We start from the raw sequence: 15,912 nt of genomic DNA on the forward strand, positions 1-15,912 counted from the left end.
GGGGGTATTAAAAAAGTTTTTGTGCCTCATGCACAATAGAATTGTAAATGGGCTGATTTATCAATGTCATATGCTTATACTGTGCCGGAACAACATAGGGGGAACTGCTGCTTTTTTTCCCCATCATCCTTACGATCATCATTTTTCTCTACTTCTTTTGTATGTTTGTCACTCTCTTGTGAACTGCACTTTCCGAGGTGCCTTGATTGTCGAAGCAGACTTTGTGCTGTTGAGGTTTGAGAGGTAAACAGAGTAAGCCTGATTCCCTGTAAGGACTTCGATATGTTGACATCCACTCATTGGCGCTCACATGACCTTGACCTTATGCAGTTGCGAGCTTCGTAAAACCTTACTAAAACAAACGTAGACTGTCCCCATCTCCCAGGTGTTGAGCACGGATGAAGAAATAGATCTAAGCCCTATTGCTCTATACACTTTGAGCTTGGTGTCAAGTCTCTACTCCGCTCCCAGACTTTGTCCTTCCGTCTTCCAAAAGCTGTACATGTAGTGGGTCTGGGCTGGTCTGGCCCACAGAATTCTACACGTATAGAACGGGCACTGTACCACGTGACCTGTGAGGAATTGAAGACCGAAAACAATGGCGTCTTGAAGGCAAGATTTATCGTTTTCAGAAGCAACCCTATAGCTTTTAAAGCAAGAGCGGCTTTAACAAACGAGTGAAAAGTGGAACATTTATTGTCCAGTTTGTAATTTTGAGTTTCAGAATCCACTGTGCAACCTGGAGATTGGAATTAAGGTTTTAAATTGTTGTGTTTTTGGGTGCAACAACAGATAAAGCAGACATATCATATAGAGTTTATATAAGATATACAGAACTGTGAAAAAATCCGTAACACGGGTGGGATTGTTCACAGCACTTCTAGCTTCCCACACACATTTTGCATACGCATATGGCCTACGTAATTTTTAGGAGCAAAACTTGTGTAGAATTCTGTGGTCTGGCCTGGCGCTTCTGCAGGCCACTTCCTCGTCGATATTCACCGACCGTGATATTTAGTGGGAGTTACCAATGTAGACAAACTTATCTGCCACTGCCAGTCTCTGACTGTTGACGGTAAACTGGGGCTCTGGTAAAATAATCAATCTGTTGAGATTGTCTGGTACAGTACCCAGGTCTCCGTGGTGGAGATAGTGAGACCGAAATCGTCGCAGGCTTTAGAAACTATATAGGCCAATGTTTTTCTGCATGTCTGGTTGTGTACTGACATTTAGTGCGCATAAGTCGTCGGCAAAGAGGAAATCACGGTCCAGGCCTTCCTCCGTACTCTTCGAGGGGGCTCTCGTGGCCTACAGGTTAAGGTGTTGGCCTCTCATTCCAAAGGTCCCGGGTTCGAATCCGGGTAGCGACCGAAAAATTTTCTTCTCTAAATTTATCTCTTTTCACCTCATTTCCTGCTCTCTAGCAAGGTCCTGTGGTCTGCTTTCGTCTCCTCTTTCTCCACCCCCTCACCTCCTTTGCCCCTTCCTGATTCTTTCTGCAGCCTTTCTACTGTTACTCCTTCGCTTCTTCTTACTGCTGTCTTTCAGCCACACCCCTGATCTTCTGGTAGGAAAGATCTACACCTAGCCTTCTCGGACAAGGGCGAAAAATATCGGAGGGCCCGTGTGCAAGTTGCGCACGTTAAAGATCCCTTGGTGGTCTAAAATCGATAAGAGTAGGCTTCGGCCGCCACCCGGGCAAAATTCAAAATTTCCTACCAACTGAAAATATTAGGTGTGTCCCGCGCGCTCGTATGACCTTATGCAGTTGCGAGCGCCGTAAAACACTTTACAAAAACAAACAAAACAAATACTCTTCGAGTCTTCGGTAATTTCCTGCAGCCACAGTAATGTTGAAGAGTAATACGGAGTGCCCACAACGGCTGGATCGGGCCGATCACCCCACTCGATCGTCTGAAACTGAAAACAAATTATACGTTTGTTTCTGAGGCGATCCAGTATAAGAACGTATATTATAGGCCTGATCCATAGAGTTACCCCTAGGCGATCATATGACCGTCTAGGCCCGATCCCATCCGTAGTGGGCACCCCGTATTACCCGTAGTTACAATAATAGCCTAGCGGAAGCCGACGCCGATCGATGTGCCCTTGTGGGACAGCACAGCGTGTGTGTAACGGTAGCCTAGGCTATAGGCCTACCTGAATACACATGACATTCAGACCGCAAGAGCATTGAGGAGCGGTTGACGAATGTTATCCGGGTCGGGAGCTAAGCCCCCCCTCCTGAAGTCTCGGGGTATAATATTATTCAACGAGATATTAATTCTTTATCAAATTCCGTAAACTTCGAAGAAAAGGATACGGATCTAGATATATAGAAATCTAGATCTACATTTTTTCTTTCCCTTTGCCCTTTTACGGGTATCTTAGCCTACTAGATCTGTCTTTATATTTTTTAAAATCCACTTGACGGGTTTATTTTCTTTCATGTGGTCTAGGCAGCTACAAATTTAGTCTTATGTACAGTATTTTTACAGTGTTAAATTAAATATAAATGTTATTTTGTATTGATTTCCTAAACTGGTTAGAGGTTATAAATAGGCTAGTATAAGCTTTTATTTATTAGCTATAGCAAAATATTCTCTATTGTAAGTTAAAGAGAATCTTTGGCTATAGCCACAAAGTGTAAGTAGTTCTAGCCTATTTATAACCTCTTTGCATACCGGTGGCTCTGAATTTTGTTTTTCAGGAGCGAATAAAAAAAGCATGCAAATACATAATTTTAATTGGCTTTTTGTAGTAATAGTATATAATAAAAAAGAGGAGGGGTGGGGAAGAAGAGAGAGAGAGAAGACTTGTTGCATTCTTCAGAAAACTACAAGCATAACCTTATTTTAAAATATTGAACTTAAATATTCTTTAGTTTGTTTCGGTTATGTACCCAAGCCTTTTAGTTTTTGAGCTAACATTTCTAACAGAAGTTTATGCACTTCCGGTTGTAACACGTTCCTTTTCCTTTGTGGTGCAGAAGTGACTCTTGAGAATTTGTGTGTGAATTTTGATTGAAAATAAGAATGCAAATAACGATAACGACCCTTTCAGATCAGCTTTTCACTATAGAAGTTAGCGAGGAACTAGAACTCGAAAACTTCAAAGCGTTATGCCAGGAAGAAACAGGTGTTCCTGCTTTGGAAATGTCCATTGTTTGGAATGGGCGCCCTCTCCACGATGACAAGCTCACTTTGAAAGAGTACGGCATAAAAGACAGCGACATGGTTTTGATTCAACATCTAAGAGGCCAAACACGGTCGGCCCAGAACCCAAGGAGCAATCAGTCTGGAGCAGGTATAATTATCATTAAGATAGATCTAATTAGGTCCAGATCTAGATTAGATTTAGCCTGTTGCACGACTGACTTTCAGTTTCAATTTTTGAATTCTAGAGAATTCTTTTAACTGTTGCAGATAAACTGGAAGTGTCAAGCCGAAGGAGAAGAATCTAAATCTTGCGATTATGTCATTGATTCGCAACGTTTCATGTTACATCGACATAGATCTAGGCTAGATCTAGACGTCTAGACCTAGGTGAGGGCCTAGATCTAGATAGGCCTGGTAGGCTACGAAAGTTTATTATCTTGTAACAATCATATTTTCAGTATTCTGATTCGATTTTGCCTGATATTTGGATATGTATAAATGTGCTTTTAGTGCATGTTTGAGACAATTTACAGTCATGTATTTCAGTCCTTTTTAAAAAATGATTGTTGAGATGTAGGCCTATAAAACTTTAGTAAGCACCCAGTATGTTTCAAGGTCGAACATGTTCAGGCATGAAGCTACAGTCCGTGCCGGCTTTAAACACGCCGGCATAAAGCACGTTTCGGACTCAAGCACGCTAAACAGCTCTTACCAAATTTTTGCTGTATAAATACACGCCTTTAAGCACGGTAACTTCGGCTTCGGGCACGCTTCATTTACAAGACAGTCAATACTTTTATGATGACCCGTCAAAGTTTGAACACAGTCTACACGGCAGCAGTGAGTGTGTTAAGTGACACAAAGTACGCAAGTGATGAACACACACACACATGCACGGAGAGGAAGGCAGAGAGATGCACACAGCCGTGCGCGTGGACATAGATCTCGCCTAGGGCAAAGCTATGCACGGACACAAAAAAATGGAAGTGGCTATTGTCATCCGGGGTGAGAATAGAAAAACGATCTACCTCTCACCCCGGGTGAGAATTGCCAGCATAGGCTATTCTCACCCGGTGCGAAACAAGACCTGCTTTTCCTCATTTTGGAATACTGTCTATCGGTGTGGATGATCAAATTGATAAAAGCCAAGAAAAAATTACGTTATAGCACAAAAGTAAGCTAATTTGATCGTCTTTCTTCAAAGATGCTATGGCTATTTCACTTTTCGAATCGAGCCGAACTACGCGGGTCGCCATTTTGTTTTGCCCGGAAGTTCTCGCAAGATCTACTCCTCCCCCCTCTCTCTCTCTCTGTCTCTTTCTGAATACTGTCTATCGGTGTGGACGATCAAATTGACCAAAACAAAGTTAAAAAATGATGTTAAAACACAAAAGTAAATTAATTTGGTTGTCTACAAAGATGCTACAGCTATTAAAGCTATTTAACTTTTCAAATCGAGCCGAACTACGCGGGTCGCCATTTTGTTTTGACCGGAAGTTCTCGCGCTACTCCTCTCTCTCTTTCTCTCTCTTCACTGCCCACAGACAAAATTGTACGCTTTTTTAGGCTACAGTTGTAATGGAACGTTTGTTCACGGCACAGAATTCTACAATGTTTCTGTTATCACAGTGTAGAATTTTGTGGTTTAGGGTGAACGCAAAATTTGTTGGCCTAGATCTAGGCTATAACGGTGAACGCGCACCGGGTGAGAATAGCCAAAAGACTTGCCTGCACTATTCTCATCCCGGGTGAGAATAGAGGTGGCCCAAAAAAATACAGAGAGTATTATATATCTACTTCGCACTCAAGCACGCTTTTATGCTTTCTCCCGATGACCGTACTTAAAGTCGGCGTGGACTGTACTTGATCTAGATATAATTTGTTTAGGATTCTGGCGATGATTACGGTCATGAGTGGGATACTTGTTAGGACTAGGTGGTTTTGATGGTGACCACAGTGATGATATAGTCACAGAACCTGGTATGAGTAGGCCTTGGCCTTAGTGCCTTACAGTGAAGAAAGTAGCCTATTTAGGCTTGGCATACTTTAATTTTCGGCGATTGTTAAGGTTCCCGCGTTTAATTCCGATGTGCTTTTTTCTGGGTTAGGGTTAGGGACCAAAGCGAAACATGCCTGAGGCTATGAAAAACGCACATGGTAATTAAACGCGGGAATCTTAACAATCGCCTATTTTTCTTCAAATGTGTCGGTTCCTAACTTACCGCAGCCTTTTCTGAGACAAATTGGCTCACTTTTTTTCTCTCTACACTTTATTACCATTCAAGTAATCTATTGTGTACATTTATGTGAAACTTGTTGTGTTGACACTTGTGATTGGGGGTGTGTCTTTATAAAATGTTGCAGCTCAAAGTCTGAACACAGTAAATTTTCACTTTTATTTCCGCACAGCTTTATGGGGTTCACCAATATTGGAGATCTGCTGAAAAGTTTTGATAATATTGATACTGCATGAAAGGGATCAGGTAGTAATTTTTTAGACCAGGTATTACATTATATGCAGGCTTGGCGTATAGCTTCTTTAAAATAAACTTTATGCGATATTATGATTACATTTATCATCATTTATGGGGGGGGGGTTGTCATAAGTATCTTCAGTAATTCGTCACATTGCTGTTTCCTTTTCATTACTTTCAAATATGTGTGTATGTTTTTTGGGTTTTTTTTTCTTGTCTGCTCAAAAAGGTGTTCCCAACATTGACTTCAGCAGTATACAAATTCCTGGAGCAGCACAGCCAAGTCCGTCAAGAGATGATCCCGCGTTTATTCGTCAAATGCTGCTCAGTGATCCAAGTCAACTCGCACTGCTGAAGGAAAGGAACCCCCCTCTTGCTGAAGCTTTGTTAAGCGGAGATGTTGGTACGGCTAAGATTAATAGTTTCCCAATCTTTTTTATGTATTTTCAGAAAGCAATATACTGTTTAAGATACTGATACTTCCATAAACCAAATTTTTAACACGTTTCATCTATATTTGTCAATCTTATGGACATAAAACTTGCATGACGTTAATGTCTTACCACACATCAAAAAGGTGAAAGTTTTCTTTAATTTCAGTTGTCTTTGAAGTGTGCCTTTTGGGTACAAACATGTTTTAAACACACAGTATCAGTTCACTGTTCAAGATTATAACATTCACAAATAGACCTTTATGTCGTGAGTTATATCCATAGGGCAGAATAATAAGAGAACATCACTCAAACAGTAAATAGGGCTGAAAAAAAAATAAGGTCTGTTTCTGTGAAAAAGTATAAAAAGTAGTCTTAAATATATGATCGTATGGACATAAATCTCAAGACAAAAAATTCATGCACTATATATACAAGTAACACAAAACTGGCAGCAGTGTTGGCAGTTAATGAGGGAGAAATGTTTGTTTATGTCAATGAACAAGCGACTCAAGCTAGTATGAAAGCGAGTAATTTTCTTTTCTTTTGACCAATGTTTTGCAGCTAAATTCAAAAAAGTGTTTGAGGAGCAACGGGCAGCCAAGCAGAGAGATGAGGACGAGAAGAGACGTCTCCTCACGGCTGATCCGTTTGATCCTAGAGCTCAGCAGCAGATAGAGGAAGCTATCAGGTAATTGTTTTTGCTCTTGGCTTTACTTTTTACACTCTTCGTGAATTGCTCATTTTCTGTAAGTTTATCTTTGGATGTCCGTCACCCCGATTTTTTTCCTCACTTGAAAGGCCATATGTGCAAGTACTTATTTTTTTTGTTTCTTTATTTTTGTCAAGTTTTTAGTTATATAGCTATTATTTGTGTTCATCTTTTTTATTTTGAAGCACAGGTATGTTTATGCCTCTATGTCTGAAGGCTGTGATTTGGGCAATAAGTGTTCCGACTCTCATTGCACTTTTCCCGGCCTTCAGAAAAGAGGCACTATGCATGATACTACCTGCTTTCTGTGGATTCTGCCTGACCTGGGACAAGTTTTTGGTGTGGAGTTTTCTTCGGTCTGAAGTTATGCTTTGGTGTGTTTGCGGCACGCACAACTGGAAATGCCAATTGGTTCTTGGTTTTGTTTTTTTGGTGTGTTTTTTTTATTCACAGCTTTTCTTTTGTTTACTCTATTGGAGGGCCTATTGTTTTGTGCTGTGGGCAATGTTTTGTCAACTGTTTCCCTCTGTGATTAAATTTTAAAATATTTTAAATATATTTTTTTGGGTTTAATTTCACGGTTTTCAAGGGATGTTGCTTCTTCCTGCGTTTTTACTTTCTGCCCAGCGTGTGGTTTTCCCCCCCTTATTTGTTCTGAATGTGCCTATGATGAATTCCCCACTCAGGAGAAATGTGTTTTTTGTCTGTCGTGTGGGGTCGTGGTAGATGCAAACTGAAGGAGATGTGAGCAGATTGCACTTACCCCGGCCTGTCACTACGGATGCATGTCGCGTTGGAAGTACAGTAAGAGAGAGAGAGCAGTCAGGCTGCTTATGCTTTTCACTTGGCAAGCACAGTCAAAATTGTGTTAAGGCGGCTGCCCATTGTTGAGGAATATAGCTGTCGTTTTTGACAGGTGGATGTCTTTGGCAGTGTCTTTATTATGATGTTAAAGAACTCGGTGAAGGAAATTCGAAGTGGCCTTTTGCACAGTTGATGATCAGATCATAATAAGAGCAGGCTTGACTGAATTGTGAGGGTTGTTTCATTTCTTGCTACCTCTTTGTTTCTGTAAGGAATACTGTACACGCAACTGTGGGACCTGGAGCATAAAGTTTAAAGTGGAAGGTCTCTGTGTCTTCCTCTAGTTCAGAATTGAGATCGATTTTGAGGGGGGGGGGGGGGTGCTTTCTAAAAAGTATTGGGAGTATAATTCATGTGGTTTGATGAGCTATTTTGCAGTTTGGACTGTTTTGCTTATAAATTTGTATGCCTTGAAATTTTAATTTTGTACGTAAAATTTCCTTCAGTTTCATGTGAGGGCATTTAGCAAGTGTTGTCTTTGGTTGCTTTTGGGTATTGTGGCTGGGATGTTGAATTTTTGTTGTTGTTCTTTGTTTCTCCTCTTACCCCTCACCCCGTCCCTCCCCCACCATTCCTCTTGAAAGTGTCACTACTATGCATGGCTTGGCTTGGAGGGTAAGTCATGGTTAGTGCAAAATGTGTGTGCATGTCCTGTCATATTGCACTTTCCATGGCCTTCCTTCTCTGCCTTTTTTCATTTCGTTTGCATTTTTAAAAAGATATTTTTCTTTGGTTTTGTTTTCCTTTCCCTGCGGTAAACTGTGTGTCTTAACATTCTCTGTATGTTATGACTGAGTTTACATTGGTGTTTACCCTCCTCCCCTTCCTTCTCTAGTGAATTGTCATTAATTTCAAGAAACTGGTGGCTGTTCCATGTCGGTGTGCTCCCTTCCCTATGGACAGCTTGAGTGTTCCGCTGGATGTGATGTGATGTGATGTGTCCCCCCTGTTTCTGATAGGTCTGTAGTTTTGCAATTCTGCCATTTATGGATCAGATTGCACTTCTACCGGCCTACTGGCAGCAGTAGTCCTCCACCCCTTTATTTGATCCGCATCTCGTTCTATGTTCTGTTCCAACTATGGTTGTAAAAGCACATATGAAGAGCTTTTTTTTTTTTTTTTTTAAATGTTTCCCTTATATTTTTGGATTCTGTGTGTCGATTTTCAAAGCGAAAGCTCATTGTTGGCAACTGAAAAGAGCAGAAGGTTTTTCCCATTCACCTTCTGCAACTCTAGTGAACAGCGTTGCTGGGTTTTATTTTGGCCAAGTTAGAAAGTGGACCTGGAGTTGATATTCAGTTTTCACATGTGTTCAGGGTAAGTCCTGGTTTGATGGCTGTTAAGCTGGGAGGCTGAGCTGGCTTTAAAATTAGGGGTGGTTTTCTGGGAGCACTCTGCAATTTTGCCTGGCATAGAGATTAACATATGCACATACTTGGAGAAAATTTTGATATCCGCATGCCTCTCTCTCTGTAAAGTAAATGAAGAGAAATTACATTTTGATGTGTAGAGGTATTGATTAAATAGATACAAGTATACCCCCAAAGTTTCTAGAGAGAGTTTATGTCTCTTGACTTCTCTTTTCAGACTCTTGTGTTCTCTTAGCAACATGTTTTGGTTAATATCATGAGTAATGTGGTGTAGGAGTGATTTAGATCTGTGTACAGACTTTGCTTTATTTACCTCTCTCAATTATTGTTGTTTTCTATAAATAGGTAAAAGTATCCCGAGTCTCATTTGAGTTTGTAATAATTTTAATACTCCTTCCAGGATGAAGAATATTGAAAGCAACATGGAAACTGCCATGGAGTTTGCCCCTGAAAGCTTTGGTCAGGTGCACATGCTGTATGTGGACTGCAAAGTGAATGGACATCCAGTGAAGGCGTTTGTAGATTCGGGTATGAGTAAATATATAGTTCTTGTTTTGTTTTATGTTCGGACTGTGATTTCAGTTTGTCTGTGCTGTGCTCTTTTCCTAATTTTTCAGTTTTGTTCTTTTGTCTGAGTGTTTTGATAGTCAGGAGGGAATACAGCTACAAGTGGGTGGTTTGGAGTGTTTTGTCCAGCTTATGAGTGTTATAGATTCATTTTTTAGGCATGCACTTTTTGGTAATTTCATTGCCTATGTTTATCAGTACTATTACTTCCTTTTTGATTGTGAAACAAGGAAATCGGCAGTTTGTGTGCCTCATCATGGTTTTGTCAATAGGTCAAGAAAGTCTTTGATGTTAAAAGAATTTATATTGCACACATGACTGGTAAACAGAAAAGAGTAGGCCCTATTGAGTTTGTGACATTTCTTGCAGTGTGGAATTCTTATTACAATTCGTGACATGATACATATTTAAGCTTTATTATACTGCAGTTTGGTTGCATCGGTTTTTTTCTTTCATTGTTACTCTTACTGTTAGCCTTATCATGGGCGGCAAACTGTACTTGGCGGGTGCTCTGGTGTGGTTTGCTTCTTCTTTCCTATTATACATCTATCGTCTTTATCTCCCCTTCTTCTTTTTTATGTTTGTTACTCTCTTGTAACACCTCTAATCTTCTGGCGCTCATATGACCTTATGCAGTTGCGAGCGCCGTAAAACCTCTACTAAAACTAAAACTAAACTGTACTTACTGGGTGGGTACAGGCTTCTAAAAATTCCCACACATCATTTTACTTAGATGCCTGGTAAGGACAATATGCCATATCTTTGTTGTCAGTTTCGGCCTCCCATGTCTCCAGGATATTTTTCTTTGGACCAGTACCGAGAAAATAAACATCAAATTATATACTAACTATTCAATCCCTGTCTTGTTCATGTTTTCAGGTGCTCAAATGACGATAATGAGCCAGGCATGTGCAGAGAGGTGTCACATTATGAGGCTGGTGGACAAGCGGTGGGAGGGTGTTGCTAAAGGTGTTGGCACACAGAAAATTCTAGGACGTGTTCATTTGTGTGAGTATCAAGTCACTTTTCTGTTTAATATATTAGGGGGGGGGGGATATGTAAGAATGGTATTGAGAAAATGCTTTGTACAAGTGCCAGGCAGATTCTAAGTAAGAGCTTTAAGAAGCTATATTTTTATGCTGCTCAATTTTTTCCAGCCCCTCCATTTCTGGAGAAGAGATTGTACAGGGCATGTTTTTGAGTGTGTATGCGTGAGATGCTTTGTTAACCCTTCCAGCCCCAGCCATTTTTGTGCACTCGCTAACCCCAGTCCCAGCCTATACAGCAGTATTTCAGAAAAAGAGGCATGCATTCTAAAAAGTGATGTAGTATCTTTGTAATGAGGTTTAGATAATAACATGTAACAATCTTTAAAAGTAAATGAAAAAATATTATGAAAATTAACGTTTAATTAGGTTTGCAAATTTCGAAAAATACGCAAATTCTGTACCCTCCTAAACTGAGAATAATCGCTCTTGGGACAGTGGGAGGTACTAGCACTGCTGAAAATATACGTGCCTGGGGCTGGAAGGGTTAAAGTCATCCCGAGAAAAGTTTTTGCACTACTACATGCTGCCCATCTTGTTTCCACTTACAGGTCAGATACAGATTGGTTCTTTATACTTGCAGTCATCGTTTTCCATTCTAGAGAACCAACCCATGGATATGCTTCTGGGTCTGGACATGCTCAAAAGACATCAAGTGAGTTGCATTGTGCTATTCATTGTTCGGTTTTCGTACTCTCCCTCTGGATGTAAGTGAAAAGAAAAGAAAAAGCAATCTAAAACAGGTCTTGTCATTCGTTTGCTGATGATTATCATCCGTCTGATTTGTCTATTTGTGAGGCGTGCCGACAAACTGGGTTACCTCTCGCAATCCACAAATGGAGATGTTGGCCAAAAATCAACATTAGGGTCAAATTTGTAGATTTTCTATTGATGCCATGTTCTTCAACTAGAACCTATCTTTTATCATTTCATACTTATAAATTGTGAAAACTTCACCTATGAACGTGACATGTCTGTTTAAGAGAAGTAACTCATTTTGTCAGCACGGTTCACATTTTATTTTACACTACTTTTCCTCTCCATGCAAACGTTCACTACATTTATTATAACGTTCACTGTTGTTAGTGAGTTGTATTGGTCTAGTATTTTCGCACTACTGTTCATCTCCCTGGTATATTAGTAACTAATTGATTCATCGTTTCACTGCACTAAATAAAGAACCAGCAAATATGGTGTTTGTGCTTTTTAAAATTTTTTTACCTGATCATAGTTTGATTTGCTTTCTGTAATAATGTTTGCTCGTAATGTTTACATGTGCCATTGGAGATTGAGTTGCCACCATATGATTACGTACATGAAAAAGAAAGTTCAATTTTTTTTAAACCCGTGAGAAAAAGAAAATAATGTGACTTATTATTTTTCTGTGCAGTGTGTCATAGATTTGGGCAAGAACCAGCTTCAGATCGGCACCACGGGCACAGTTACTCCGTTCCTCGGTGAGGCCGACCTGCCCGAGCACGCTCGCCTCAACTCTGTGGCCAGCGCTGGTGGTGGGTCCAAGGAGGACAGGGATCTGGCGGAAGCCTTGTCGCGCTCCGCTCAAGACACGGGTAAACATTTTCTTCCTCCTCTGATCACCAGATTGCGAACGTCAGTGCTTTCTTGTCGCATCTCCGGGTTTGTTTGTTTTTTAACGTTGAAGATGTGACTTCTTCTTAAGCTAACTCTCTGTTATGAACTGTTTTCACTGTTGTTAAAAATGGAAACGTGGGGGGTTGACGGGTGCTCTGGTGTGGTTTGCTTATTTCCTGTCAAACGTCGGTTGTCTCTATTTCCCCTCCTTTTTTGTGTTTGGTACTCTCTAGTAGCACCTCTAATCTTTGGCACTTATATGACCTTATTGTGTTACAAGTGCCGTAAAATACTTACTAAAACTTTTTTAAAAAAATGGAAATAAGACAAGAAAGCACCGAGGTCTCGAGATTTCAATGTACAAGCTTCTTTCGCAAACAATTAGAGAGGAACCTAAAGTAAAATTAGCTAATTTAGATGTGCGGTTATCCTGAAAACTTTGTTTTAAATTTTGTAAGTGGAGTTGCAGGTCTGAAGTTTATATATGTGTGTACCAGCTCTTGAAAATGTTTACCCAGCAAGTAGCCACAATCAAGAGTTGCTAGTAATATTTTTTACTAGAGCGACCCCTTTACGTAATGGCTTTGGACGTGATTCATAGGATATTTGCAAATTTCCCTCACTGTAAAAACTTTCTGTTGGGTTTGGCTATTAAAAACAGTCCATGGGCCCAAGAGAACCGCCATGTCACAAAGGCTCACAGTGTTTTATTTTAAACTTAATGATGTTTCCGTGTATTTGTGTTATTGTAACAGCCACAGAACTCCGTTCATAGTGAAGAAAATTTGTAATGGATTTCACTGGTGACGTTCATATGCACTTAACAATTTTGTAGGTTATATGTTAGTCTTCCATTTCTTGTATTTTCATCTTAGGTTGGGAGTCTGATTATTAAACTTTTGCAGTTTACATGATTGGAACTTTATTTTATTTTCGTGGGTGGTTGGCGGGTACTCTGGTGTGGTTTGCATCTTCTTTCCTATGAAACATCTATCGTCTTTATTTCCCCTCCTTCTTTTTCGTGTTTGTTACTCTCTTGTAACATCTCTAATCTTTGGCACTAATATGACCTTATTGTGTTACAAGTGCCATAAAACACTTACTAAAACTTTTTAAAAAACCTTTATTTTATTTTCCCCGCTACAGCAGCGCCCCAGGCGTCCGGCAGTTCAGCAGGTCCATCTTCCTCTTCGGGCGCCTCGTCCTCATCGGGGCAGTCGCAGTTCCCCGAGGCGGTCCTCTCCCAGCTGATGAGTCACGGCTTCAGCCGGCAGGCTGTGGTAGACGAGCTGAAACGTTCCAACGGCAATGTGGACCAAGCGCTAGCGTCACTGTTCTCTAAGTCGTTTAGTATGCCTTGATGTTTGGACGTTTGCGGGCTGCGGGACGAGATAAAGATATATCCCTCAGGGTAGAGAGTGTGTTTAGGAAGGAAATGGAAGGCACTTGGTTGTCACATAATCCAGGGTGTGTGTGGGGTTTGCTTGACCTGCCAAGTACTCGTATAAAAATCGAAGCTCTCCAAATTCTGGTCGTAATAACTTAAAATCCTTTTCTTTTCTTTTCCCCTCCTTGAAATTTTATTTCAGCCAGGTCATATACAACTTGTGGTCAGTGACTTGAAAATACGCATTTGTTTGCGTTTATTTGCAAAATTTCCAAAACTTGTAGTGAATTTCTTGAAAAGGCGCATTTAGATTTGCCGTACACATCTCTTTGCCACCGTCAGTTTATGTAATTGTAATCTACTGGTGGGTTTTGGAGACTTGTGATTTTTTTACTCTTTTTTTTTTCCAAACTCGTATTGCTCTAGGAGGATTTTGAGAAAAATTCTTTTCTTTTGGGCTTGGAGTGGGTGGCAGGTCTTGGCGTTTGCTGATCAACTATGAGAATCACTGAGTGCAATGTTATTTATTTACAATGAGTAGTTGCTATCGGCATCGAATTGATAATTGCGTGGAAGGTGGGCAGCTGTGTACAGTGGTGTGGAAATTTGTGAAATCAGTATTGTGAAAGAATTATTGTATCGTGCGAGCTTCGGGGCTTATTGGGTGCCTGGTGATCTGTATTTGTGTTTACCGTGTATGTATCAGATTTTTCTCTTCTAAGTTATGAGGTAAATATTTTTGTATTTTCATGCAATGTTTTTGCCCTGAGATGAGAACAATTGATTTTTATTTTCGTCATCATAAGTTTATGCTTTAATTACGCTGTTCGGATGGAGTTTGTTGGAGGTCAGTAATTTGTAGTTTTATTTTTTATTTTTTAAATATTTTTTTTGGCCTTCTCTGGTGCATTGGAAGAAAAGCTGAAATCCTGAGCCTTTGAAGTTTGAGGAAAACAAGTGTAATCATTCCTGTATACTGTTTAATTTCTAAATTTTTGGTGTTGTGTTTACTTTTGTGTAATGCGCTGGTGATGAAAGAGTACTTAACGAGGCACACGAGTGTTTTAATCGTGAATAGAATATCTGAAGTATGAAACTGTTGGGTTTACTTTCATATATATGTCATAGGAAAAGATGTGCGTTAGATCTCAAAAGTTGCTACTCTTTTGAAAAACCAACTAAAGTTTTATTGTGTGGACATTTGAGTAGTAAATCTTTTGTAATATAATGGTGGGCATTATAATTTATATAACGTTGAAGGGTCCGTGTCTGTGGGTTCTCTGTTGTTTTGTCTTGTTTGGTGGTACTGGTGCTGTTAACTGAAAGTATACAGCGCTTCGGTTGCATTTATGGCGATTGGTGTCATTAGTTCAGGTGTTAACATCTTCGTGTCGATTGCAAAATCTGGACCAGACATTGGCGATCATGATTTGTTTTAGTGAGTTTTACCTCACTTAGAGCACAAATATGTCATTCCTTTGCTCGCTCGAGTGCTCTCAAAAAGAAGCTACACCGTTCTAATTTTTCCCTGTCGCCCATCTGTTTAGGCTCTCCAAGTAAGTTGCTTTGGGTCTACCCCTGACTCGTTTACTCTTCATTTTGCTTGTGAGAGCTAGGTGGCTTTGTTTATTCAAGTGTCCCAGACACTACCTGAAACTACCTTTGCCTTTTCCGAATTGTGCTCACGTGGGCTTCTTCAAACACTATCTCATTTGATATTATTTCCTTCCCTTTAGAGCGAAATGCTCGCAGCTAAAGGGATTTGAAAACAACATTTCCTTCCCTAAAAAATACTCTGCAGCTTCGTAAGAAACGGCATCTTGCTTTCATTTTTTTCTTCAGTCTTTGGTGATTTCCCAGCATTCACAGTCTTTATAGAAGGGTTTACCACGCATAGCATTTTAGAGCTTTCATTTTGGTATTCATTTCTATTTTTTAGGATTGGTGTAACAGTATTGTTGTTGTACTGGCTACACCTCTCTGGCTCGTGATCGTCAAAGATGACATAAAAACTTCACGCTGTAATATTTTTAAAAAATATTTAATCATCAAAAACAATGAATAGTATGACATTTACAAAACAAGCTACGATCATAGAGGACCTATAGTCTACAGAAGGGTAACTACTATTCCCTGAAACACTGGCTATAACATTTGTCGAACAGACGACTACCGAGCAGTGTACAAGAATATCGTCACTACCCTTCGCCTAACCTAGTCTAGCTCCTACCTCTATGTCCTCTGTCAACCCTAGGTACCCTCGGTCACAGGGAAGTATTTGCAAGTCACTTTCTGGCCTCAAATATGGTT

General features: G+C 40.1%; 1 protein-coding gene across 1 annotated transcript; it reads left to right on the forward strand.

Annotated features, from left to right (window-relative positions):
- Positions 1 to 2,923: 2,923 nt before the first annotated feature.
- LOC101849079 (protein DDI1 homolog 2) lies at positions 2,924 to 15,657 on the forward strand. Its single transcript, XM_005106265.3, has 8 exons — positions 2,924 to 3,306; positions 5,862 to 6,035; positions 6,628 to 6,754; positions 9,410 to 9,537; positions 10,456 to 10,584; positions 11,174 to 11,277; positions 12,013 to 12,193; positions 13,362 to 15,657. Exons 1-8 carry the CDS (start codon positions 3,036 to 3,038, stop codon positions 13,574 to 13,576), a joined length of 1,329 nt encoding a protein of 442 aa, XP_005106322.1. The 5' UTR covers positions 2,924 to 3,035; the 3' UTR covers positions 13,577 to 15,657.
- Positions 15,658 to 15,912: the final 255 nt, after the last annotated feature.

This window comes from Aplysia californica, unplaced genomic scaffold (assembly GCF_000002075.1).
Source record: "Aplysia californica isolate F4 #8 unplaced genomic scaffold, AplCal3.0 scaffold00523, whole genome shotgun sequence".
NCBI lineage: Eukaryota > Metazoa > Mollusca > Gastropoda > Aplysiida > Aplysiidae > Aplysia > Aplysia californica.

Bases quoted from the DNA above. Each gene is read 5' to 3' on its own strand.
- LOC101849079 (XM_005106265.3), top strand. From the start codon at position 3,036: ATGCAAATAACGATAACGACCCTTTCAGATCAGCTTTTCACTATAGAA. The intron at 3,307-5,861 runs GTATAATTATCA...CTGCTCAAAAAG, and splicing joins GAGCAATCAGTCTGGAGCAG to GTGTTCCCAACATTGACTTC. The intron at 6,755-9,409 runs GTAATTGTTTTT...TACTCCTTCCAG, and splicing joins CAGATAGAGGAAGCTATCAG to GATGAAGAATATTGAAAGCA.